This window comes from Tinamus guttatus, unplaced genomic scaffold, assembly GCF_059628265.1.
Source record: "Tinamus guttatus ecotype Peru unplaced genomic scaffold, ASM5962826v1 Tinamus_guttatus_pri_ptg000459l, whole genome shotgun sequence".
Classification (NCBI taxonomy): Eukaryota; Metazoa; Chordata; class Aves; order Tinamiformes; family Tinamidae; genus Tinamus; species Tinamus guttatus.
Genome location: NW_028288993.1, coordinates 170,798 through 197,309, shown reverse-complemented (window position 1 = coordinate 197,309; position 26,512 = coordinate 170,798). Strand labels below are relative to the sequence as shown.

General features: G+C 52.8%; 1 protein-coding gene across 1 annotated transcript; it reads left to right on the top strand.

Moving 5' to 3' along the window:
- The first annotated feature begins 966 nt into the window (after positions 1–966).
- On the top strand, positions 967–24,973 carry POLE (DNA polymerase epsilon, catalytic subunit). The gene is given in 50 exon segments (XM_088532247.1): positions 967–1,001; positions 1,186–1,321; positions 1,590–1,670; positions 1,888–1,932; positions 2,346–2,438; positions 2,514–2,668; positions 2,824–2,965; positions 3,311–3,391; positions 3,709–3,816; positions 4,300–4,410; positions 4,660–4,745; positions 5,374–5,493; positions 6,102–6,234; positions 6,453–6,566; positions 6,929–7,141; positions 7,459–7,566; positions 7,860–7,988; positions 8,412–8,514; positions 8,653–8,799; positions 9,006–9,151; positions 9,753–9,901; positions 10,153–10,245; positions 10,574–10,718; positions 11,279–11,436; positions 11,992–12,187; positions 12,925–13,139; positions 13,390–13,492; positions 13,656–13,736; positions 13,844–13,966; positions 14,058–14,276; positions 14,596–14,805; positions 15,705–15,848; positions 16,243–16,383; positions 17,606–17,759; positions 17,851–17,957; positions 18,216–18,392; positions 18,746–18,969; positions 19,160–19,380; positions 20,188–20,392; positions 20,816–20,989; positions 21,341–21,466; positions 22,061–22,081; positions 22,083–22,176; positions 22,320–22,500; positions 22,888–23,019; positions 23,173–23,366; positions 23,571–23,771; positions 24,171–24,296; positions 24,580–24,669; positions 24,842–24,973. Coding segments are annotated over 50 exon segments (6,804 nt in total). The 3' UTR covers positions 24,956–24,973.
- Positions 24,974–26,512: the final 1,539 nt, after the last annotated feature.

The window sequence follows — 26,512 nt, the reverse complement described above, 5'->3', positions numbered from 1 at the left end:
AGCGGAAGGGAGGGACAGAGGGGCAGTCGGGCCCAACCGCCCAGCCCCGAACCCTCGGCACAAGGCAGCGTTACAGCCTGCCGCCCCGCGGGCTCTCTTGCCAGCACGGGAAGACACGGTCACGCCGTCCCTCCGCTGAGAAGCTGCCGGAAGGAGCCTGGGGGAGGAGACACCTTGGATCCTTACGCAGCAACACCCCCGGAGCCCCCTCAGCCCCACCGATGCCCTCGCAGAGGAGACGGGCCCTGTCCGAGCGGAGAAGCCTGCCGTCACAACAAGGTGCTGCGCGTGCCGCCCTGCCGGCACAGGCAGCGGGAACTGGGAACTGCTCGGTGCTGGAGGCCGTGAGCTGCTCTGTGTTCCTGGGAACGCGCATTTCCCTCTGCAAATCCATCTCCTGGATTCCTTCCTTCCTCGTGGATTCCTCGTCTTCCCAAATGACCACAATACCCTGATGTAGCAAACACAGAAAGCAGGAAAAATAGCAGAGAAAAGCAATGCACTAGCACACTTCGAGGGAAATGTCGGGGGCACCTGCAGCTGCTTCATGTCCCGAAGTGACCCAGCAGGTGATTTACAATACAGGTTCTCCATGGGAAGGTAGAGCCACGAATAAGCCTCTCTTCTTTTTTATTTTCCTATTTTTAAGCAACAAATAAATGCATACAGATAAATACAAAATAAGCAAAAAGAAATAAATAAAAATGAATAAAAATAAGTGACGCCCCGCGGGCTCGTTGCAGCCCGCCCTCCGCGCGGCTCCTCAGAAGGCGGCGCTACCGCGCAGGCGCAGAGCCGTGGGCGGGGCGGGGTCACCGGGGAGGGGCGGGGCCTGGTGGGGGAGGAGAGCTGCGATTGGCTGCTCGCTGCTCTGTGATTGGTGCTCTGCCGGGGGCGGGGCTGGCGGGTTCCCCTCTCGCGGGAGTTGACGGTAGCGCGCGAAATTGCTGTAACGGTGGCGGCGGGATGGGGCTGCGGGGCGGCGACCCCGACGGCGCGCGGTGAGTGACCGGACCGGCCCGGCCCCGACCCCGACCCCGACCCGACCCCGACCCCGACCCCGACCCCGACCCGACCCGACCCAATCGGACCGGAACGGACCGGACCGGGCGGGCGGGCGGGCAGGGGGAGGGAGGGATCACGGTGAGGAGCGGGCGGCGGCGGCTGACGCGCGCTGCCCCGCAGGGACGATGGCTCCTCGCTGTCCGCCCTCAAGCGCCTGGAGCGTTCGCAGCGCACGGACCGCCTGGACGCGCTCTTCGGCTTCGAGCGGCCCGCGGAGCCCGGCGAGCGCACGGGCTGGCTCGTCAACATGCACCCGGTAGGACGGGAGGGAGCGCCGGCAGGACCGGGGGCTGCGGGGGGCTTCACCCACCCGCACCCAGCAGGACCGGGACGCGGCGGCGGGGGGGAGACTGACACCCACCCGGTGGGACCGGGCGGGGAGACGGTCACCGACACACACCAAGTGCGACCGGGATGGGGCGGTCACTGACACGCACTGGGACAGGGCTGGAGCCGGGGGATCGCTCACATGCACCCGGGAGGACCGGGCCTGGGGGGTCCAACCAGGCCATTTGCACGCGCAGACGGAGGTGCTGGACGAGGACCGGCGGCTGGTGAGCGCTGTGGACTACTACTTCATCCAGGAGGATGGGAGCCGCTTCAAGGTGTGTCCGCTTCCCCCAGTGCCACCCACTGCCCCCACCAGCATCACCCTGTCCCCCGGGGCGTCCCCCGGGCCAGGGTGGCTGCTGGGGAGGCGCAGGGATGTGCGGGTGGCCCACGGGCATCGGCCACACGTGCGGAGGGGGCAGCAGGGGCCATGGCTGCCCTTGGCTGCGGCTCCCGCGCTGCTCACGGTTGCCCGGCTCTGCTTTCTCCTAGGTGGCCCTGCCCTACAAGCCCTACTTCTATGTGGCCACGCAGAAGGCAAGTGTGGGCTTGGGAACTGCACGCTGGTAAGAGGGGTCTTGCATAGGCCCAAATGAGGCAGCTTTGGCATAAAGGCTGCCCCAGGCAGCCCGGAGGCCTTGAGGTCCTCTTGGGTTGGTGGGAGAAAAACACAGCTATGGTGCAGCTGTCGGTGGGCTTGGCAGAGCTGCTGGAGAAGACCAGGATGGGGAAGCAGCTGTGCCCATACCCTGACCCCATCAAAGTTTCTAGAGAGGGGTTGGTTCACTACACATTGAGTTCTCCCTTCAAGGACCCGTCACATATTTTTTTTCTGTTCCTTTTTTGTCCCATTTTACTACCCCTAAATCAAAACAGGGGTAAATGTCCACTCTGTCTTCTCCTCTGCTAAAGTGGCTGGCTGTGTTGCTCATTCTGCCTTTTCTTTGTAGGGCTGTGAGCGAGAAGTGTCCTCCTTCCTCTCCAAGAAGTTTCAAGGAAAAATTTCAAAGCTGGAGACCATCCCCAAAGAAGACTTGGACCTGGTCAGTGTTTTTCTACCTGCTGTGCTTTTGAATATTGATTCTGCCTCAAGTTGAACCTTTCTTGTTGCTCTGTAGCCAAATCACTTGGTGGGTCTGAAGCGGAACTACATTAAGCTGTCATTCAACACGGTGGATGACTTGGTGAAGGTGCGGAAAGAGATCTCTCCTGCTGTGAGGAAAAACAGAGAGCGAGACCAGGCAAACGACGTCTATACATCAATGCTGTCGAGGTAAGAGGTCTCCTTAGGGTGCCTGACCCATGGGCCTAACAAGGTTCCCTTAGTCACGCGGACTGTTGGTATGTTGTCTCCTACAGTCAAGCTTGCTATGTCCGAGCTGTGCATAAGCCTGCTTAGTGACACCAGCTGCTTTCCTCTGCTTGCAGTGCTCTCGCTGGAGGCAGCCTCACCACAGACGATGAGGGACCCACCAAAAAGGTTGCCAACCAAATGGACAACATTGTGGACATGCGGGAGTATGATGTACCCTACCATATTCGCCTGTCCATTGACCTGAAGATCCACGTGGTGAGTAAGAAATGTGGAAGCCAGGAGAAGCTTAGAACAGTCATTTTCCTACTGCTGTGTTCTTGAAGTGCATGTATGGTGGAAATATTTTGTCTTTCCAGAACCTGTGCAAAGGATTCTGTGATAATGAGTTAATCTATGACATCTAGTCCATTACTGCAGAGCCTTTTTCCAGTTACTGACACACAAAAAAGTTAGATAATCTGATGTATATCCACAGTTGGTGTCTTTCCCCAGAATTACAGTTAATTCATGAGGTTCTGTCCCCAGTATGTGAACAAAAGTAATCCCTGGCAACACGCCTCACATTAATGCACTTTTTGCAATTCCCTCTCCCTGTGACAGGCTCATTGGTACAACGTGCGGTACCGGGGCAGCGTTTACCCCCCTGAAATCACCCGCCGCGATGACCTTGTGGAGCGCCCGGTGAGTGTGAATCGGGCAGGAGTCAGGCTGTGCCTGCACGTGGCTGGTTTGTTTGCAGCTAGCAGCTGCCTCCCAGGAAGCTGGGCCCTCATTTTCAGGAGGTGACTGGCATTACATCACAGTGGTCATGGAGCAAGTTTTGTTTAGGGACTTGGGTAGTGATTTTTTACTTTGGATTGATAAGGCACATTCTAAAATCATTATCAAGAAAGGTATGAAGTACTGTGCTAGCATTGAGCCTAGCAAGCTTAATGGGTACTGCTCTTTAAGTCATACTCTCCAGCTGACTTGAGGTTGATGTGTTTGGTCATACTCAGGATCCTGTTGTTCTCGCCTTTGACATTGAAACTACTAAACTCCCTTTGAAGTTTCCTGATGCGGAGACAGACCAGATCATGATGATCTCCTACATGATTGATGGGCAGGTAAGGGAACAACAGTTGTTTTCTTCACACTTCAGAGCGACGTACTAGGCGACAGACCCACACACCACCTTCAGCCACCTCATTCCAGGCTTGCTTGACTGCCAGCTGCTTGGTCTGCATTAACAGCTGTGAACATAAAATTGAAGTCTTAATGGTGCATAAAAATGTCCTGGTTTTGTTTGTTGTGGAACTCAGCTAAGGCTCCTGTGACTGCTTCAAGAGAGCAATAGTAATTTGGAGAACATAGTCTTAAGATGTTTCCCTTTGGCCTCCTTAGTTTATTGTAAGAAATTGTTCAGAAGGTGACTTCCAGCTGCTTGTGTGCACCTGACAAAAGCTCTGGCTGTCAGGCCGTGCAAGGGTTATCACATCCATGGAAGAGTGCTTCATCCTTAGGACAGTGTGTTCTGGTGGCCTGGAGACCTGTCCGTGGCATGGCAGGGTTGTGAGTACTCGGTAACATTATCCCTGTCAAATTCCTAGGGCTACCTCATCACAAACAGGGAAATCGTCTCCGAGGATATTGAAGACTTTGAATTTACTCCCAAGCCGGAGTACGAGGGTCCATTCTGTGTCTTTAATGAACCAGATGAGGTAAGAAGATTCTGCTGGAGAAATGAGGCTACCTCTTATCTGCCTTTTCTCTTTTTTAGGTCAAAGAAAGCTTATCACCCATCATAGGGGTGGTGGTGCTTTTGTTTTGTGGTGTAATGATAACATAGATCAGGTTCCAGCTAGGTCAAGAGCAAAGGGGAAGGACTGTGAAAATTGTATTTCATCCAGTGATTCTGCATGTGGGAGGTGAAGCTGTGGAGCATTATGTATCCCTCTGTTGTATCCTAGGCTCATTTAATCCAGAGGTGGTTTGAACATGTCCAGGAGACCAAACCTACCATCATTGTCACCTACAACGGAGACTTTTTTGACTGGTAAGATCAGGAATGAAAATTAACCTGATTTCTAAAGTGGAAATGTTACCTGGTCTATGGGGCAAAATCGGATACCAGTCGTAGTGTCCTTTGTCCAGAGCTGACAGGGGGGCCATATGTGCTCTTCTCTGTGCTATCCATGTAGTTTGGGTACCCGTTCACGTCCTGATTACATGCCCTGCATCCAGGGTGCTAGGCTGAGTCTTGGACTCCAGCCTGTAGAGGACCTTTGAAGATGGGGAGGTGGAAGAGGTGGAACTTGGAACGCTTTCTCTGAGCAGAGCTGTGTTCATGTCCTGAGGACAAGGAAAGGGTTGAGGAGAACCCTGAAATAATAGAGCCTGGAGCAGCCATCCCTTCAAAAAGCAAGGGAAGGTGGATGATAAAGTGGTGCCTCCTGATATAGCACTGGGGCAAGCAGCTTCACTGCCTCTTTCACGTGGTAGTTCTGCTCTGCAGGGTGTTTTCACTGGCCAGATATCGCAGATAAGGTCTGGAACAAAGGAGAGTTCACAAGGAAAAGGTCTTCATTAAATAGCTCATAAAAGAGCAATTCTGAAACCACTGTGACGAGTAAAGGAAAGTGACTGTTTTTCTTCCTTCTTTTCCACATTATTTTTCTCCCCAGGCCTTTTGTGGAAGCAAGAGCAGCAGCTCATGGAATTAATATGTATCAGGAGATCGGATTTCAGAAGGACAGTCAGGGGGAGTACAAAGCACCACAGTGTATCCACATGGATTGTCTGAGGTACCTCATGCTACCATTGTACCGTGTAACTGTGTTGTTATCCATTAAATTTTTTATAAAAAGCCTGTAATTAAACTTATATAAAAATGCTGTTTGTGCAGTCCGCTGGTGGCTGTAGTTGCGGGGTTGAGAGCTGGCCTGGGTAGCAGATAAAAGGACGGAATAAGATCGAGCTGTTGCTTGAAAATGGGATCATCTTGTAACTCACCAACCTGCCTAGCATGGAGAGAAAAAGGAAGGGCACATACATGAGCGTGTGCTAGAGAGGGCTGACCACCTTGGAAGCTGTGACTATGACATTAATGTTTTTCCCACTAGACCAGTGTGGGATTCAGAAAAAATCAGAAAAATATTTGTCTTTAAGTGTTTGGAGTACGCAGGCTGAGAAAAATCTGAGCGATTGAAAGGATTTAGCAGAGTTTGTAATAGCCGGAGCTTGAGAGATATGCAGAATGTCTAGAGCTGTGTAGCCTGCTCTTCCACAGTCCTTGATGTTCTGCTCTCATTTTTCCTGTTTTAGCAGTCAAAAACCCTTTCTGTGTGCCTCAGCCCTTTCCAAAGTGCAGGGCTATTTCTGCGTAGACTGACATCTTCCTCCCTCTGCCTAGGTGGGTGAAGAGAGACAGTTACCTCCCAGTGGGAAGCCACAACCTGAAAGCAGCAGCAAAAGCAAAACTGGGCTATGACCCAGTGGAGCTGGACCCTGAGGAGATGTGCCGGATGGCTATGGAGGAGCCGCAGGTATTCCCACCCTGTGCTGTGTCTCCAGCAATCTGCTCTATTGCCAAACCTTAGACTTAGAGCTTTATGAAACACTTCTGCTTGGTGCAGTGGTCTTTGAGAAGTTGAGCCAGGGCATCCTCCTGGATGCCTTACAGAAAAAAATGAATGAAGGGTTATTATCATTGATAATGCTGTTGCTTATTAAGTAAACTGGGATTAATTTGTCTCTTTCTCAGACTCTGGCCACCTATTCAGTGTCTGATGCAGTTGCTACCTATTACATGTATATGAAGTACGTGCACCCTTTCATTTTCGCGTTGTGCACCATCATTCCCATGGAGCCTGATGAGGTGAGTGCTTCCCTCAAACAATTTATTTTCTGAGCAAATTGCTGCATCCTTCATGCAGCAGCAATACACTGGCAACAGAGCTGATTCTCTGGTGCCTTTTTGTCAGGTAAGGAGAGAAGGAGTTTCCAAATAAATTTCTTTTCACAGTACAGCAGCCATGGCTGTTTCTCCATTATGTGCAGCCTGAGTGAAGGAGATCGTTATGTTTTCTCACTGTGCTATTTCCTGCTTGGGGCTGCGATGTTGCTTGAATGACACTTCATGTTGGACATCAGTTCAAACACTTCATTTCAGCCTAATTCCAGCAGTACCCTGTACAGCACTTCTTTCTAATTCCAGTTTTTGATGTCTGTCTCTTATAGGTGTTAAGGAAAGGTTCTGGGACACTGTGTGAGGCCCTGCTGATGGTTCAGGCCTATCACGCCAACATCATCTTCCCCAACAAGCAGGAGCAGGAGTTCAACAAACTAACAGATGACGGCCACGTGCTGGACTCGGAGACGTATGTAGGAGGCCACGTAGAAGCTCTGGAATCCGGGGTTTTTCGCAGTGACATCCCCTGCCGCTTTAAAATGGTAAGGGCACGATCAGGGTGTTGCAATGGAGGCTTTAAAATGGCAGGGCAATGATCCTCTTCCCCATCTCTCTGGAGCACATAGCAGTAGGGAATAATCTACTGGAATTAATGTCCCGCGTTAAGGAATGGAGAGAACTGCTCTCTACCCATACTGAGAAATGTCCTAGGTAGTGAGCCTGTGTTCCAATATTCCTAAAGGTACCCTAGAACATGGATAATCCAGTGGTGTCTGTCACCCACGCCTTGTCTGGGCAGTGTGTGAGGATGGCCGCCCCGGCTAGCAGAGGGCTCGCTCCCATTCCCATCTCCTTGCAGAATCCTGCTGCCTTTGACTTCCTGGTGCAGCACGTGGAGAAGACGCTGCGGCACGCTATCGAGGAGGAGGAGGGTTTGCCACTGGATCAAGTCACCAACTTCCAGGAGGTACGTGGCGCCAGCCCGGCCTGCGGCCGGGGCATGGCTGGCTGTGCCCAGGGAGCCGAACCCTCACGGTGGAGTTGCAGCAGGTATCTTCAGGCAAGCCTGTGCCCTGTGCACAAGTATTAGGGTTGTATAATGGCTTTCTTCAGCTCTGAGTTCTGCTACATGGACATCTCTGCCTTATTTCCCACATTAATAAGCAGCTGGCAGAGGCTGGAGGCAAAATACAGCATATACTGTATTGCATCATTAATTCTTTTCTTTTTGAACCTTATTTTTTTAACATTTTGCCACAGGTTTGCGATGAAATCAAAGTGAAGCTGAATTCTTTGAAGGATGTTCCTAACCGAATCGAGTGTCCCCTTATCTACCACTTAGATGTGGGGGCCATGTACCCCAACATCATTCTGACCAACAGGTTGCAGGTGAGTGACATCAGTGCAGTCAGGAATGTGTCTCCTGCTTTGACTTACAGATGATCTAGGTTGTTCTTCTGATTTGATCCCCTTAGCAGCAAGGAGTGAATTTTCTGCTGTGGGCAGGAGTATAAGATAAGGCTGGGTTTAAAATACAGGCAGGCTGCCCCAGTAGCCAAGCGTGCAGAAAGGTCTAGCCAGGATAGAGCGATAGCGTTAGTTGGTCTCTTCCAAAGAAGAGTGATTGTTTTTTCTGTAACTTGTGTTCCCAAAAGCTTCTAGAAAGGAAAAATTACTGAACATGACCTCTGTGATGTTCACGTTCGTTCTCTTTTACAACCCAACACCTGATTCGTTCTGGCCTATGTCGCTGTTTGGAAATAGAGATGTTTCCTCTAACAGAAGTGTATTGTGTCTTTGATGTGTATCCAGCCCTCAGCCATGGTGGATGAGGCCACATGTGCTGCCTGCGACTTCAATAAGCCAGGTGCCAATTGTCAGCGCCGGATGACATGGCAATGGAGAGGAGAATTCAGTAAGTGCAGTTCTGCTCTCTGCCCCCAAGTTTCCCGTTGCATTGCAGCACGGATAGACCTTGTAGTTGGAGGTGAAGTTAGAGACCTCTTGCTGCTCCTCCTCCTCTGGAAAGCCCAGAGTTGTCCCTCCTTTGCAGTGCCTGCAAGCCGCAGCGAGTATCACCGCATCCAGCAGCAGCTGGAGTCTGAGAAGTTTCCTCCCCTGTATCCGGATGGAGCAGCCCGGGCATTCCACGAGCTTTCCCGTGAAGAACAGGCCAAATATGAGAAGAAGCGACTGGCAGGTGAAATAAATGGCATTGCCTGGAGATGTTTTTTTGCTAAACTACGAGCACACCATTAATTATTTCTCAAATTTGAGGCTGCTTAGTTCCTGCTGGCTCAGAGTAAATCTGAGCTCAGCTCTGTGCCCTGTTGCCACTGTGTTCATCCTCCCCATCACAGTGGGCACTGATCTCTGAGCAACCTCTCTGTTTCTCCCCATGACTAGACTATTGCCGCAAGGCTTACAAGAAGATCCATGTCACCAAGGTGGAGGAGCGCGTCACCACCATCTGCCAGCGTGAGAACTCTTTCTACGTGGACACCGTGCGAGCTTTCAGAGACCGCCGCTATGAGTTCAAGGGGCTGCATAAGGTGCTGGGCTTGAATTGCTGGTTTATTCGTCCTGCCAGAGCTAGGAGGTTCTCTGCTCTCCCTGAAAACTTGAACCCTAGAGGATCATTTTGCTCAGTCTGTGTATTCAATAAGAAATAATGTATTTCCTGACAGCTCTGATGCAAGTGCAGGTTTTTTAATTGCTGAATCTTGCTCAAGCACCTGCCACAGTGGTTGCTAGCTCCATGGGGCAAGCACTCTCAGTGGTGGGAAACAGAAGGGCTGTATTTCTGGCTTCCGTTAGATTGAGAAAATCCTCTACTCAAGTATTGTGGCAGGACACAAGGTAGTTATCTGGTTTGTGTTCACTATGGGACATGTTTCAAACAAAGAAAATAAGACAAGCAGAGAAACAAAATCTAGACTTCAGGCTAAGAAATGATTGATTCTAGGAAAAGGAAGAAGAAACGTGTTCTAGGTATCAAATGGTAGGAGTCGCGTGGCAGAGGGAGGAGATTGAAATGTTATAGGATGGTAATGAGATATTAGGATTGAGCCGGTGGGGGCATACCTGTACCTGGATATTAATACTGCATGTAGGGGAATATAGGGCTGTCCTGACTCTGTCCCTTGCCGTCAGGTGTGGAAGAAGAAGCTGGCTGCAGCCGCGGAGACAGGAGATGCCTCAGAAGTGAAGCGCTGCAAGAACATGGAAATCCTCTACGACTCCCTGCAGCTGGCACACAAGTGCATCCTCAATTCCTTCTACGGCTACGTCATGCGCAAAGGGTGAGTCTCGCCTGCCGTCACTGCGGGAGTCCTCTAGGAAGGAGCCTTGTGAAATGGAATTGTTCTAGTGAAGCCGTCACCTTCTGAAGCACAACGGGGAGGATGGGTGATCCCTGTAACACTCTTCTTTGGCTCTTACTAATGACACCTTTTTCACTGAGACTTTCTTTCGGGATGTCCTTACACCCTGGGCACAGCTATGTGCGAGAGGGAGCGCTGCGTACTCCCAACTTTCACTCTTCCGTTCACAGGGCTCGCTGGTATTCCATGGAAATGGCTGGGATCGTCTGCTTCACCGGAGCAAATATTATCACACAGGCTAGGGAGCTGATTGAGCAGATCGGGTGAGTAGGTGCTGGGCTGGGGAAGAAAGGGCCTTCTGCGCCCAGCGCAAGGGGTGGGTAAGGGCAGAATTTGACTGGCAGAGAAGAGGACCCCTAGGACAGATGTAGGAGAACATTAATCACTCAGAGCTCTGGGTTTAAAGTTGGAGTTTCAAATTTCTGACCTTGCTGTGGTTTATTAATACAACAGCAGCTGTATTAAGAGGGGGTTTTTTCGTTAGTTTGTTTTTGTAGGATGGACACTGTCCCTGCCTGAATGGGGACAGAGCTTTTCTGTAGCATGTTTTTCAGTCTCTTCCTGAGAATCATTCTTTGCTTCCTCTCTTAGGAGACCTCTGGAATTGGATACAGATGGGATTTGGTGTGTCCTTCCTAACAGCTTCCCAGAAAACTTTGTCATCAAGTCAACCAACACAAAGAAGCCCAAGGTGACCATCTCCTACCCAGGTGCCATGCTGAACATCCTCGTGAAGGTGAGTCTGGCATCCATACAGGCCAGCTCTACAGTTTGGTGTAAACAGAGCAACAAGGAAAGTGTTTTGCTCTTCGGTAGGCCCGCAAGCCAGCGGGGCAGTTCTTGGGAATGGTGTAACTCTCCTCACAGTGGAGGACCCATCTCTGCCCTGGGAGCGGGTTTCAGCCCAGAGGATGTCTGGTTTCAGCCCTCTCCTCTGTCTCTGGTCCCTTGTGTAATGAGCAGAATGTTGGGGCCTTGGAGTCCTGCCTGCTAAATTGTTCTGCAGCTTTCCAAAGAGTTGCTTGTTCCTGAGAAATCAAGACAACTTATCCCAACTTAGCAGAGATGGAGAATCTATCCTGGAGAATAACCTGTTCCATCAGGAGAGCAGGGACTGATCTTTCCCATCATCCGGAAGAGACAGAGGCCCTCAGTGATCCCTTCAGACAGGATGTGTCTGAGGGAATTATATCTCCTGATAGGATCGGCCTATCGGTTTGATAGTCAATCAAACCCAGTAATCAGTCTGATTATTAGCTGTTAAATGAAGCTGTTCTCTTGGGGTTGTGCCTGCAGGAAGGCTTCACAAACGATCAGTACCAGGAGCTGGAGGACCCAGCCTCTCTCACCTATGTCACACGCTCAGAGAACAGCATCTTCTTTGAAGTGGATGGGCCATACCTGGCCATGATCCTCCCGGCCTCCAAGGAGGAGGGCAAGAAGCTGAAGAAAAGGTAAGAGTTCAAAACTCGAAATATTCTCACTTTGTATTTCATCTCTTGTCTTTAAATTCACCCGTCCCTGCCAGTCCATTTCAGAAGTTCACAGACCTATAGACTTCTCAGACCTAGTCCACAGACCTATAAACTTCTCCCAGGGGTTTCCACTTTAATCCCTTCTGGGAGGAGGGCTGCTCACAGACCTCCAAACAGGAAAAATTTCCTTCTCCTCTATAAGGCTGTCTGTAATATTTCACTCCATTTCTCCACTCCTCTAACCCTGAGTCTCACTTCCTGGCCCTTATTTGTGTGCATGTAAGTACATTCTGCCATTGGTATTGGCCCCTGGAGGCACATGTGCTTCTGCAGTTGGAGTTGATAATATTATGGCCCCCAGCTGTGTAAAGATCCCTAGATCCCCTCACACAGAGCACCACAGCTTAGGTTAACCTACTGCTGGCTGCCAAGCTTGGTACTACCAGAAGTACCCTGGTAGGAGGGCAGTGAGCAGCATCCCAGGCCATGTTCTTCGTGGCACGGGCCAAGTTTAGCACCAGCTCTATTTCCTAGGTACGCGGTCTTCAACGAAGACGGGTCCTTGGCTGAACTGAAGGGCTTCGAGGTGAAGCGACGGGGGGAGCTGCAGCTGGTGAAGATCTTCCAGTCTTCCGTGTTTGAGGCCTTTCTGAAAGGCACCACCCTGGAGGAGGTCTATGCTTCTGTAGCCAAGGTGGCTGATTACTGGTTGGATGTGCTGTACAGCAAGGTGAGTGCAGGGTTGGCAGGGCATACACAGCAATGTCAAAGCTAGTTGAATGCTGCAGGGTTGTGTTTTGTCAGCAGAGAGTGGTTGGTCCATTGTGCCTCAGACTGTTCCCATCTAATTTCAGCCTCTTTGATTCTCTAGGGCTACTATTTAGGGGCTTTTAGCACAAGGGCTCTTCCAGTGGCTTGTCCTATAGCACTTTTTTCAGCTGGTACTGCTCAACTGAGCATAAGCATCATCCCGCAGCCCCCTCTTTTTTGATGGCCCTCCTCCAAGGATTTTCTCTTAAGCCATTCACTGAGCCACTTGCCTGCAATGTTTTCTGAGCAGCCCAGAGAGGTTATCTTTAAAATAACTGGCAAGAGCAGAGATATTGCCAGAAAACAGAGCCTCAGCAACTGGGGAGCAGGAGAGATCAGAAGCAGGGAACACTACCCTGTGTGGCGGTTCCTTGGGAGCGCTTCCACTTTGAAATGCCCTATTGCAAACCCTTGGAGAGCCCAATGCTGCAGCACCAGGGGCCCAGAGTGTTGCATTCACAGCACGAACTCTGACACAGGCCCCGTGTCCTCTCTATTCCACGGGTCATGTTGTCAGCTTGAATGGAGACTTGTTCACACACCCTTCCTAAGGACAGCTATGTGAATTGGCTTAGATGTTCCCTGTATATAACAGTGGTGAGGTTTGATTATTAGGTGCCTGATAGTAGATTTTTTTTTCATTCTTCTTTCTTTCAGGCTGCCAACATGCCTGATTCAGAGCTGTTTGAGCTGATCTCGGAGAACCGGTCTATGTCTCGCAAGCTGGAGGATTATGGGGAGCAGAAATCCACATCCATCAGCACTGCCAAGCGCCTGGCAGAGTTCTTGGGAGACCAGATGGTGAAGGATGCAGGGCTAAGCTGCCGGTTCATCATTTCCAAGAAACCCGAAGGGTCTCCAGTCACAGAGAGGTAAATCTGTCTCGAGGGGCCGGGATTTTGGGCAAGGTGTGAAGGGAAGAGATGGATGAGCTGATGTGACCTAACCAAGTGATGGCCTGTTTAGTGGCTTCGACTGTAAAATAAGACTGTAGTGATGAAGTGCTGTGCAAGTGCCTGCAGCACCAGGGTGAGAGGAGAAGCCCAGAGAGGTACCTGCAGGCCAGGATGACGGGGTTCTGGGCTGCTGGGGAGCTGTTTGGCACTTCCCTCCCTTCTCCAGGGCCATCCCCCTCGCCATCTTCCAAGCGGAGCCCGGCGTGCGGAAGCACTACCTCCGGAAATGGCTGAAGAGCCCCTCGCTGCAGGACTTCGACATCCGGGCGGTGAGTGGAGCCCCGGGGAGCAGCACGGCCCCACGCTCCGTGGAGCGGCCCGCTGGGTCTCACAACGCAGAGTCCCCGGGGAAACATCTCCCCGCAGAGCTCAGAGTGACACCTTTCTGCTGCGTTTCCTTCACTCTCTGCTGCTGTTCTGCCCCTCGCACAGATTCTGGACTGGGACTACTACATTGAGAGACTGGGCAGCACCATCCAGAAAATCATCACTATCCCTGCAGCACTGCAACAGGTAGGGGACGAGCTGGGACAGGAGGGATGCAGGTTTGTGGTGCTGGGAGGAAAAGCAAAGGGCACTGACTTTGGGGATATTTGGGGTGATTTCACAATTTTCTCCAGGTAAAGAACCCAGTCCCACGAGTCCGGCATCCCGACTGGCTGCACAAGAAACTCCTGGAGAAGAATGATGTGTATAAGCAAAAGAAAATCAATGAGCTCTTCACTTCTGAAGGCAAGAGACAGGTAATAAGAGTGAGAAAAAGGAGCTGGCAGACACGGACCTCTTTTCCTGGGACTGGCTTCAGCCCCCAAAACCTTCTTTCGTTTCTCTCAGGTCCTTGCTAACCAGCCCCAGCAGGGACCTTCCAGCTCCCAGATTGGTGACATAGAGGATTTTGGGTCTGCCAAGACCCTTCAGCCATTGGTTGCGGTCGCACACAAGCGGAAGCGGGTCCCTGTGGCCGAGGAAAGCCAACAGATGTCCCAGTATCTGGAACTGTCCCAATCCTGGCGAGAGATCCTGGGCCCACCTCCTGCTATGGGCACTACTAGGGTAAGGGAAGGAGGCTGGGCAGGAGGAAGCAGGAGCATCCTAGGAGTGTCATCATCTGCCCAGACACGTTGGGTAGAGGGTGTAGCAAGCTGTGTGTCTGCTGAAACCCTCTGCGTGTCTGAGGCTCAGACCTCCAAAGGGAAATATTCCTGGGAGAGTCCCACTAAGGGAGAAAACAGGGCCCAATGGCAGCTTCCTGGCTCTGCCAGCAGCTGGAGGTGGAAGGGGTTTACCTTATGGTGCTGGCTGCTCACGTATGGGAAATGGGTGCTGATTTTTGTGGTTCCTGCTCACGTACTCACTGGCTGACTCTGCTCAGGAGGAGCATCTGGTTTGGTTGCGCTACCACAAGAAGAAGTGGGAGCTGCAGGCTCGGCAGCGCCAGGAGCGTCGCAAGAAGCGGCGCCTGGAGGACGGCGGGGCCGTGGCGGGCGGGGGTGTCATCCGGGACACCCTGTCCAAAGGGCTGAGCAGCTACCTGCGCCGGACAGCGCGCAGCATCCTCGACTTGCCCTGGCAAATCGTGCAGGTACCAGCCAGTGAGACGGGCTCATGCTTCCCCTCTCTCTTTGGGAGGACAACTCAGGGCCCTAAACCTCAGGTTTGCGATATCTGTGGTCAAACAGACCTTCAGGGACAGCTAACTCAGTCATACTTTAGTTTTACATTCCAGGAGCTCAAGCTCAGAGGTGCTTTGTATGGAAATGAAATCCTCAAACGGTTGTGCTTGATTGCAAATCCAGATGTCTGTGTAGAAGCAATATGGGATAAGCTCAGGACCTTGAGCCTTGAATCCTAGAGCTAATGCAAGCATGAAGAGGTTGCGAGTGCTACTGTCCAAGCATTTTATTACATCCATCTTTTGCTTGGTTGCCTCTACTATAGGAGATCCAGCCCCTGATGTCACTCTTCTCATTTTCTGGAAAGATCTTGTATTGTCGAGGGTCACGTGCAGCCTTTGTGTGTGTAGCCTTGAGCTTGAGATGGAGCAGCTAATCCAGCATGTCTAAACAGTTTGGCTTAAGTTAAATGCCAGCTTGAATATGCTGGCTAATGTTAGCCCAAGGCTGAGAGACATGTTTGGACTCATACCAGGTCTTTTTTTCCATACCATACCTTCCCCTCAGAGGCACGATGCAATGTGCTACCTGCAGATTAGTCAGGTTTAGCTGCATTCATGCTCTTTCCTCTGACAGGAGAACTTTCTCCATGGTACTTGTAGGACAGTAACCGAGTGGTGAGGCCAGAACTGTAAGCAGTGAATCTTTGGGTCCATGGCTGTCTTTGTCATCAAGTATTCCTTATTTTAGGAGCAAGCCCATAGACACTGCAGACTTGGAAGGTCCAAGAAGCTCTTGGCCTGTATGTAAAGCTGAGAATGGGTTGCAGCTCTCCACCAAAGTGAGCTTAAATCCCTCTCCCCTGCAGATTGCTGAGACCAGCCAGCCTGGCCTGTTCAGGCTGTGGGCAGTGATTGGAAGCGACCTGCACTGCATCAAGCTGAACATCCCGAGGGTGTTCTACGTCAACCAGCGCATCGCGAAAGCAGAGGAGGGAGCTGTGTACAGGAAGGTAGGGGTCATATCTTCAGCCCCACTACTCCTACAAGGGGGAAAAGCTGGTTGGATTTATATAAGTTACTCTGGCCACTGCGAGCGCATACTATGGACAATCTGCTTCACAGGGTTGTGCTGTCCAGCCCTGCTGATACCCCTTAATCTAGTCCCTGGTCCCTGCTGCTGTCCCCAACCTGACCAGAAAGCAGGTTGCAATTTGGAATTTTCAATATGAACAAAGCATAAATCCCCGTAATGCCTTAGGAAGGACCAGCGCTGGCAGCTGGGTGGTCTCCTGGATCAGCAGGTTTCCGGGAATGTAGAGCTGGCTCAAGCTACAACTCCCTGCAGCCTGACGAGAGCTCATGCTGGAGCAAGGTGCCCTGCTAAGCATGTCCATCTCCCGGCAGGTGAACAGGATCCTACCCCGCTCAAACTTAGTCTACAATCTCTACGAATACTCAGTCCCTGAAGACATGTACCAAGAGCACATCAATGAAATCAATGCAGACCTATCTGCTCCGGACATCGAGGGCGTTTATGAGACTCAGGTAAGGCTTGCACCACTCACTTTCCTTCCTCGTTCTTGAGGAGTGCTGAGTGGTAGCTGGTCTGTGTACCCAGGGCACAGGAAGAGGCACTGAAGCTCAAAATTAAACAAAGTAGTAGGATATGAAAATGAAAGACCCTCTGTAGTAGCTGTCTCAGGAATGTGCCAGGTTTCGTATGAGCAGAAGAGCAGAATACCAGCTGCTCGTTCAGTTTGTAATGTGTTAGGGAAACAGTTTCAGATTTATTTCATACTAAAACTGGGAAAATAATACACTTGAGCAGGAAGAGTGGGGTTTGATTTCATCTAAATCAAACCAGAACCATCCTCCTAGCAATTAAACTGCAAAGGTTATGGGAAAGAAAGATGGGGAAAGCCCAAACATGCGGCATATTTTGTAGGCCAGAGTGCCCCATCTTCTAAAGTACAGGTATAAAAGCTCTGTAATCCAGAAAGAAGAAATAGGATACAACTTATTTTAAAGTTCAGAAAGAGCAGACACAAACCTAGAGAATGTTTTAGTTCTGTAGTACACATACAAAAGCAGTGAGATCGAGACCAAATTTATCAATGTTTCTAATGCTAGAAATCTGAAACGAAGATGGGCAGCTGCCATGCCTTCTTTTATTTTATCTCCAAAGACAGAGATTTGTTAAGCAGCTCAAAACTTGGTGGCAGGGATATAAGAAGATGTTGTAGTGTCAGAACTCAACCAATATAGAAGTGGCAGAGTAAGTTGCAAGGTTTTAAGAGTGGAGCTGTATGTTAAAGAAAATAGTCAGGTGAATTCATTATGAAAATACACCATAGGATTAGAGTTGGAAATTGCCTGAGTAGGAAAAGGTCAGTATTTCCACTGAGACAATTACCTGGTTGTTCTCATGAAACCATCGCCTCCAGGGTGTGCCAGACCCCTGGTTAGTGAGGTCTGAGAACACCCGAATTTCACTCCATGTACCCTCCTATCTAAGCTTTTTTTCTCCTGCCTTTTTTCATGGGTTTTTGGCCTAGTGCCCTGGACACATGCTCTGGTTTATTTTTTTCATGCCTGTTCTTGTGTCCAGTATCTCTTGCGCCTCAACACCCACAGGAGTGACAGTGCCAAACGCGTGCCTTAAGCACCTTGGCTGTATGCAGCCTGTGCTTTAAGGGCAGGCTGTTGCAGGTCTGAAACCCCTGGGAGGAGGTTCTCAGAGGTTTACATCAGCGTCTGCCCTGCGCAGGTGCCGTTGCTGCTGCGAGCGCTGGTCCAGCTGGGCTGCGTGTGCATGGTCAGCAGGCAGCTTGTCAGACACCTCACGGGGCGAGAGGCTGAGACCTTTGACATCGAGCACCTGGAGATGCGCTCGCTGGCTCAGTTCACTTACCTGGAGCCAGGTAAGGCACCCAAGAGAAGCCCTGTCCATGTGCCCAGGACCAAATACCGCCACGATGCTCCTGATGCAGCCTGTTTGCTCTGTGTCCCTAGGGAGCATCCGCCACATCTACCTCTACCACAGCTCCCAGGGCAGCAAGGCGCTCTTCGGCCTCTTCATCCCCTCGCAGCGCAAAGCTGCAGTGTTTGTGCTGGACACGGTAAGAGTGTAAAGGTCTGGGAGGGACCATAAGGGCATCAGGCAGCAGTTTGGAGCTGAGGAGTTTCTTTGCATGGACAGAGATCTCAGTGCTGCTCTGCAGCAGGGATTCTAGGAAGGTTCTGGTTTGTAGCGAGCAGGTCTGTTCCCAAACTTGTGTGAAGCCGGGTGGTGTGTAGAGGGAAGAGCTTCCTTGCAATTTGGGGGGCCCGTCTCTCTTCATCCCTGTCTCCCCTGTGTGGGTCTGTGTTTGGTGCAGGTGCGCAGCAACCAGATGCCAAACCTCACCAACATGTACTCATCGGAGCGCAGCGCTCTGCTGGAAAAGGTGGGCGAAGAGCTGCTGCCCCCAGACAAGCACACCTTCGAAGTGCGCGCCGAGACCGACCTCAAGACCGTCTACAGGGCCGTCCAGCGGCTGCTGCTGGGCTACAAGGTAGGAGCTGAGGCATGAGGAAGGTCCTCGCTGAGACCTCGTCAATGCAGAGGAGAAAATGACTGTGGAAAAGGCTGGCGCAAAGTTCAAGGGTAAAAATGGATATTGCCTGAGCTTGCATAGTGCAATGCAAGCAGTAAGGGTAGGTCTTACCCCCAGCTCTCAACTGCGGGGCTGGTAATTCAGCAGCAACTGCTTCAAGAAGACCTGAGTATGCTGTCCCTGCTGTACAGGGCACTGGGAAGCAGTGCAGGAATGGGGCATGACTGTTCATTGGCACCGCTGGCTTCCTGCTGAGCGGAGATGCTGACTGGAGGGGTGCCCCAGGACATGTCCTCTTCTCTTTTGTGCAGGATGAGCGCCGGGGTCCCACTCTTATCGCTGTGCAGTCTAACTGGGACCTGAAACGACTGGCGAGCGGGATTCCCATCATTGAGGAGTTCCCCTTGGTCCCAGTCCGAGTAATAGACGACATCAGCTACTCGGTGCTGGACTGGCAGCGCCACGCTGCCCGCCGCATGATCCGCCACTACCTCAACCTGGACACGTGCCTGTCCCAGGCTTTTGAGATGAGCAGGTGCTTGTGGTGGCCACGTGCCCCTGGGGAGGTGTTCCTAGATGGGTGGGAAAGGGAGACAGCAGGAGCCTGAGGCCCAGATGAGCCCACGTCACCTTCTGTGCCCCTTGCTGGGGCAAGCAAATATGCTGGCCCAGCTCTTCTATTGATATATTTGCCCATGATGACTGTCTCCCTTTCCTTCCCCCAGGTATTACCACATCCCCATTGGGAATCTCCCTGACGACATTTCCACCTTTGGCTCGGACCTGTTTTTCTCCCGCCACCTCCGTCGCCACAACCATTTGCTGTGGCTGTCGCCCACAGCCCGTCCAGACCTGGGGGGCAAGGAGGCTGATGACAACCGTCTGGTCATGGAGTTTGACGAGAGAGCCTCCGTGGAGATAAACAACCCGGGCTGCTACTCCACAGGTAAGACAGCACTGAGGGCGAACAGAGCTGAGTGCTCTTCCGTGAGAACAGGAGAGGGACGGATGCAGCGACACAGAGCGTCTGAGCAGCTCTGCGCTGACTGCAGCTGCTGGCAGCCTCAGCAGTGGAGCAGCAGTTTGGGCAGGGTGCATCATTGGTATCTCCTGGCGAAGGAAGGTCCCGTAGGCTCTAGAAAATGTGTGCAGGCATCTAAATCCTGATTCCTTCCCAGTTTGCAGCCTCTCATAACAGCACTCAGAAAGAGTACCTGTGACACGAGGACAAAATGGCCCAGTGGTAAAACTCAAACTATCACCCCTGGTCTCCCTCGGATGAACCTTTCCAAGCAGCAGAGCAAGGGGACTGGTTGTTCCTCTGGGCACATCCAGTGCAGTTTCCAGAAACCTCGGTGGCTGCTGGACGGCAGCCAGGGATCCAGGGGAAGGGCATCCAGGGAAGGGATTCAGGTTTTGTCGGAAGCACTGTGCAGCTCCGCTGTGCAGTGAGGGCAGCAGCACTAGCAGCACTGCCAGGCTGGCTGAGGTCTGGCCATGTGCAAAAAGTGGCCTTTGAAGCCTGTGAAACAAGATGTGTGCCAGCTGTGGGAGCCCCAATTTCACAATGTGAATATCCTACCATTTCCCAGTGTAAATATCTCAATGTTACACATCCAGTATATGCTAGAACACTTATAAAAAGCTCTTATTAGGTGTGAAAGTGAGTGTGTTTGTCATACCTCGTGTGGGGCTGATGTCCTTGCTGCCCGTCTGCCCTGCTTGCCTGTTGACGGGCTGTGTTTGTTCCCAGTGTGTCTGGAGCTGGATATCCAGAGCCTGGCTGTGAACACAGTGCTGCAGTCTCATCACATCAATGACATGGAAGGAGGTTCCAGTGTGAGCATCAGTTTTGATGTGATCCAGCAGGCGTCTCTGGAAGACATGGTGACAGGGAACCAAGCTGCCAACATCCCTGCCAGCTACGACGAGACTGCCCTCTGCTCCAACACCTTCAGGTATGGCTGGAAGGGTCAGCATGAGATGGAGCAGCTGTTCTCCATTCTGATCATCCCCTTGGGGTCCTGCCTCTCTGTTTCTGCTGGCTGGATGAGCCTCTCCAAGTTGCCTTGGCAGAGGGAGGGAGGCCAGTGCCTGCTTTGTCCGTTGGTGTCTCCTCCATCAGCTTCGAGGATCAGATCTACCTAGTGACTCAGCCAGCAGGTGTGAGGGGATGCTTTAGAAAAAATTGCCTGCTTCTTTCTTCAGCTCCACAAGGTCATAGGGGGGCATGTTTACCCAGTGGCTTTTGTGCTGAGGGCTCACGCATCTCTGCTTTGGCAGAGTTCCCCCTTCCTCTAGCATCATCTGCAAACATGTCACTGTCTGGAAGGAGGAAGGGCTCCTCTGCCTGCTGTGATGCCCATCTCTGCTCCTGGCAGGATTCTGAAGAGCATGGTGGTGAGCTGGGTGAAGGAGATCACACAGTATCACAACATCTATGCAGACAACCAGGTGATTCACTTTTACCGCTGGCTCCGCTCTCCGTCCTCACTGCTCTACGACCCCGCGTTGCACCGCACTCTGCACAACATGATGAAGAAGCTTTTCCTGCAGTAAGTGAGGATGGAGTTTGTAGTGCCCTGTGGGTTGAGCAAAGACGTAGTCATGAGGGCAATGCTGTAGGCACCCCTATCCAGAGCTTCTGAGCGCCTTTGGCACAGCCTCTGGAAAGGTCTGGTGATCTCCGAAGGCACAGTAGGTCCCACTCTAGGAGTAGCAGCCATGCTGTGGTTGTAGCTCCCTTAGGTGACATCTCCAACACATTCCTCTTCTGGCTGTGCTGGAGCAGCATGTTCTCCATGAAGCAAATGTGGGCCTGTGGTTTGCTGTTCCCTGTTTAATGGCAGCTCAAGAGCAGCAGTTCCTCCAGGCTGCTCAGTGCAGCTCCTGTGTTCTTCTTGTAGGCTAGTGGCTGAGTTCAAGCGTCTTGGCTCTTCAGTGGTTTATGCCAACTTCAACCGGATCATCCTGTGCACCAAGAAACGGCGAATCGAGGATGCTATCAGCTACATGGAGTACATCATCAACAGGTGGGATGTGCATGGCTGCCAAGGGCTACACGCAGCAAGCCAGGCCTGGAGATAGTCTCTTGGATGCCAACCTAAAACACGGCTCACGGAAAGGAGGGAGATGCTGATTTTTGCCTTCTGTTGGGCCTTGGCACTGCATTTCTCCCTAAGTTACCTGAAGGGGCAGGGCCACCTGGTTCGCCATCGTGCCTGGAAAAGGGGTCTGTCATGTAGCTGTGGTGTATGGGGCAGTATTCCAAAAATACCTGTATGATTGAATCCAGAAGAGACCTTTAGGAGTTCATAAGCAGTTGCATTCCACCCAGTCTCGTACTCTGGCCAGCTCTCCGCATCCAGCCATGATGTCCAGACTCCTAGGACAGGCACCCTTGACACAAGCATAGGCATTCGAGGCTTGGGTATGCTTCCTCTGCAGCTGCTAGCACTGCTGCTAACTGTCCTGCAGTATTTTGTGCCAAGGCCATTCCCTGAAGCGAGGTTGAGTATAAGAAGTGAACCCTTCTCTTGCTAACGCTCCCCTGCTCCTCATATGGGGAAGGATATCAGCTAGAGAGGGTGCCAATGTTGCATGTAACTGCAGTCTCTTCCCTCCAGCATCCACTCAAAGGAGATCTTTCTTCTCCCGTTGCTGGGAGTTCCTGCTCTGGATGGATCCAGCAAATTATGGAGGTATCAAGGGAAAAGTGCGTTCTAGCATCCACTACGGGGAGGTAAGAGATGGGAAGGAGGGTGCTATGAGTTGAGCACCCCTGGGTGCTCGCCAGGAGTTGGGTTGAGCTTGGGCATGGGGAAATGCTGTGATGTCGCCCACCAAAAGGGAAGCAACCTGGGCATGGCTTGTGCTCCATTGCAGAAGGACACCAGCAAGAGCCAAGTATTGGATGATGACAGTGAAGAGGAGGAGGAGGACAGAGAGGAAGAAGAGGAGAATGGAGAGGCAAATGTGGAGGAGCTGCTGGAGAATAACTGGAATATTGTGCAGTTCCTCCCTGAGGCTGCCTCCTGCCAGAACTACTTCCTCATGATTGTGTCGGGTGAGTGGGCCTGGTGGTCCCTGGTCCTGCTTCGAATGGTACTTCTGACTAGAGCTATCTCCAGCCTGCTGTCCAAGCCATACACACAGCAGCCCCTGCAGCTTCTTGCAGCTCTTGGGATCTGATGGTGATCCAGAGATGTTGATCCAGTCTTGCACTATCCTTGTAGTGCAAGACTGCAGTGTGCTGGGTGTGGTGCAGCAGGAGCCACCTCCACATCTGTCAATATCATGGGTTGGGTTGCTGCAGCTCCAGCGTGAGCTGGCACAGAGAAGACACATTCCTCATTAGTCACCAGTGCCGGGGGAGAGTCAGCAGGCGCAGAGGTGCTTGTGCCTCTCTCCCATCACGGGCCGCGCGTTGAGCTCTGCTCTCGTGTGTGTCCAGCCTACGTCGTGGCCGTGTACCACAGCATGAAGGAGGAGCTGCGGCGCAGCGCCCCCGGCAGCACTCCCATCAAGAGGAGAACCACCAGCCAGGTCTCGCAGGAGCCCGCCGCGGAGCCGGGAGCCATGCCTGGTGAGACCAAGGAGCCCGGGAGCGGCCAAGAGCCGCAGGCAGCTGTGACAACCCTCGCGCTGCTGGGCTCATCCGGCTGCAGGGGACAGCTGCCCGCCCTGCAATCCTCACGTGCTTCCCTTTGGCTCAAGTGCTGTCTCCCCTTCTTTCCAGGTATGATCACTTTCTCACAGGATTATGTGGCCAACGAGCTCACCCAGAGCTTCTTCACCATCACCCAGAAGATTCAGAAGAAGATGGCTGGTTCCCGTAATGCTACTGAGCCTTCAGATATGTTCCCAGTGCTGCCTGGCTCCTACTTGCCGCTCAATAACCCAGCTCTAGAATTCATCAAATATGTCTGCAAGGTCAGTGGGTTGGGTTGGGCACCATTTTTTTTGAAGCTTTGTTCTACGGATATCTAATGTGCCATGGATTTCCTCCTGGAATCTGCTGCAGTTCTACAACCGGTGTGTTTTGCCCCGCCAGCACTCCCACATTACAGAGTGAGTCCCCACGAGGACCCTCTCCTCCTCTCTGCTTGTGGGCTCACCTGGCACTTTCTGCTGTAGGTGTTGTCCCTGGATGCCAACATAACCAACCAGGTGAACAAGCTGCGCAGGGACCTGCTGCGCCTCATCGAGGTGGGCGAGTTCTCAGAAGAAGCCCAGTTTCGGGACCCCTGCCGCTCCTACGTGCTCCCTGAAGTCATCTGCAGGAACTGCAATTTTTGCAGGGACTTGGACCTGTGCAAGGACCCTGCCCTCTCCCAGGTACAGCCTTCCTTTCCCAGGACACAGCCTGCATGTTTTCTGTCCCTCCTCGGGACACCAGAGGCCCTGGCAGAGGCCTCTAGGCCTGTCACGCTCTCGCATGTTGTGCCTCTTCCACCTTTTCAACTCTTTTACTTTGCAGCTCTGCTTGGTTCTGTGCCAGTGAACAACCTCCCTTAAGGGTCATTTTCTGCTCACCCCCTTTCCTAGCTGCCTGCGATAGTTTTAAGTGTCCTGAGGCTTTGGCTGATGATTCATCCATCCCTAGAAGCTCGTTCTGCGTTCCTGGCACTTGGGGCTCTCGGGATACTCTTGCTTGGTGGCCAGGGCTGAGCCTGGACCCTGCTCCCTCTTGGGAGGAATCAGACTTGTGCTCAGCTGCCTTCTCCCTGCCCCTAGGATGCCTCCGTGCTGCCCGGCTGGGTGTGCTCCAACTGCCAGGCCCGGTACGACTCGGATTCCATCGAAATGGCGCTGGTGGAGGCGCTACAGAAGAAGCTGATGGCCTTCATGCTGCAGGACCTGGTGAGCAGCGGGCTGCCCTGCTGCAGGAGCCTGTCCTTGGTGCCACAGCTGCTGGGGACAGGATGGCCCAGGGAACAGAGCAGCCTGCCCTTGTCCCCAGCTGATCCAGTGCAGGGGGAAGGTGGGGAGGGGGGTTTGGTTCCCTGCTGCTGCTCAGTGCATGGCCACAGCCCATGTCTGTCTGGATGTCGCTGTGTCCCTGGTGGTCCCCAGAGAGCCCTGACGAAGGGCTGAGCTGCTCAGCCTTGTTTCCTGCCCCAGCTGAGACTCCTTGTGCCTCTAGGTGTGCAAGAAGTGTCATGGTGTGAAGGAGACGCACATGCCCGTGTACTGCAGCTGCGCTGGAGACTTTGCCCTCACCATTTCCTCCCAGGTACGTGTGCGCCATGCCACCAGGTCCAACCCCATGATGGACAATGAAAAACGCTGTGATTCCAGCTTGGCTGGAGCTGGCCCTCTCCCCCCTGCCCTTTCAGCTCCCTCTTCCCTGCCTGGCACAGCGGGTGTGCAGGGCAGCCCTCCCTCACTGCTTCCCTCTCCCTCAGCATTTCATGGAGCACATCAACGTCTTCAAGAACATCGCTCGGCACTACAGCATGGATTACCTGCTGGAAACCATCGAGTGGCTGCTGCGCACGAACCCCCAGCTGCAGCACTGACGGGATGAACATGTCCTCTCGGCCGCCTTTATTGCGGCATCGGCTCTGGGCATCGCTCTCACCTCCTCTGGAAAGCATCTGAGGAGCAGGCTCTGTGCTCCGAGAGGGACCCTGGCGAAGCCGGACTCCTTCCTAACACTGTGAGACTGTGTCCCCCCTGCACTGGGGACACCAAGAAGTACTGGGGCCTCTAAGAGGTGCTGGGGCTGTTCTGCTCCCAGCCTCGTGCTGCGTTGGGGGAGCAAGCGGGGAAGGCTCCTAGGAGCTGGAACTGCTCTTTGGGGACCATTTGCCAGAGCCCTGCAGGAGCCCAGTTTGGACTGGGAATCTGCACTGTCAGCAGTAGATCTCTATGGTTTTAGGATGGACCCCTCTGGTTTTAATGTGGAGTTTTATCTAATTAAATGCATCGCAGACAGCATGTCTGGATCTCTGGGCAGGGAGCTGTGGGCACCCCCTACACCCGCCCGCTCTGAGTGCGGGGCAGGATGCCTGGGGGAGAAGGCCAGGCTGTTGCCTGCCAGGAAGGGGAGCGAGGGAGCTGTCCCCATCTGAGCCCTGCTACAGCTTTAGGGGGACAGCACTGGGCTTCCCCTGCAGCCCCGAGAAAGCAGGAGAGGGGCCAGAACTGATCCAGGTTTCTGGGTCTTCTGAAACACCAGTGGTGTTCAGCTGCTTCTGCCGTTTCCTTTTTTATTCAATGCTTTCCCCAAACTTTATTGAAAATTCTTTTCTGCACTTTCATTCACTTTTATACTATATGTGTTTGTATTAGTACTATTTTGTACTAGTACTGGTTTGTATTAGGGCTATTTGGCAGTGGGCCCCGTCCTTCCCTCTGCGCCCTCCACCCAGGCCTGCTGAAAGCAACAGGAGGGGTCTGCACTGGGTTTGGGGTTTCAGGGTGGGACCTGGAGGAAATGAGCTGGCCTGGAGGGAGAGGGAAACCTGACCCTAACTGCATTGCATGGAGCAGTGATCACATTAAGGGCTGCTGCAAGGCTGGGCTTTCCGGGAACGGGGTCTCTAGGGGCTGCGGCCTGTGCCAGGCGGTTCCTCTCCGCCTCCCTCCTTCCTCCCGGGGGCCGGGGGGGATGAGCTGCTGGAAGGGGAGCAGCTGCTCGCGTTCAGCTGCTGCATCCACCAAGCCCTGGGCCTCCCCTCTCTGTGTTGCCCTTGGTCATGGAGGAGGCCGCCTCTGCTCTCGGACGGAGGACAAGGGCGGCTCCTCTCGCGCCCCAAAGTGGAGGAGAAGGAGGACACGGCCCGACCCGGCCAGGGCAGCGCAAGGAGGTCTTGGTGCAGCAGGAGGCTGTGGGCTGTCCTCCCCCTCCCCAACCCTCCTCCTTCTCGTAGCCGCCGGTGCCACCCCTGCAGCAAACAGCCGCAGGCAGCGCTGCTGAGCAGTTGTGGTTTATTGGGTGCTAGCAGAGCCTGCTCCTCTCTGGCACTGCCCCCGTCCCCATCCTGCTGCTGCTGCCATGTAGCGGGCAGGGGGAGCAGATCCCCCCTCCTGCTGAGCTCTTGCCGCCCCCCAGGCTCTTGCAGCACCAGGAC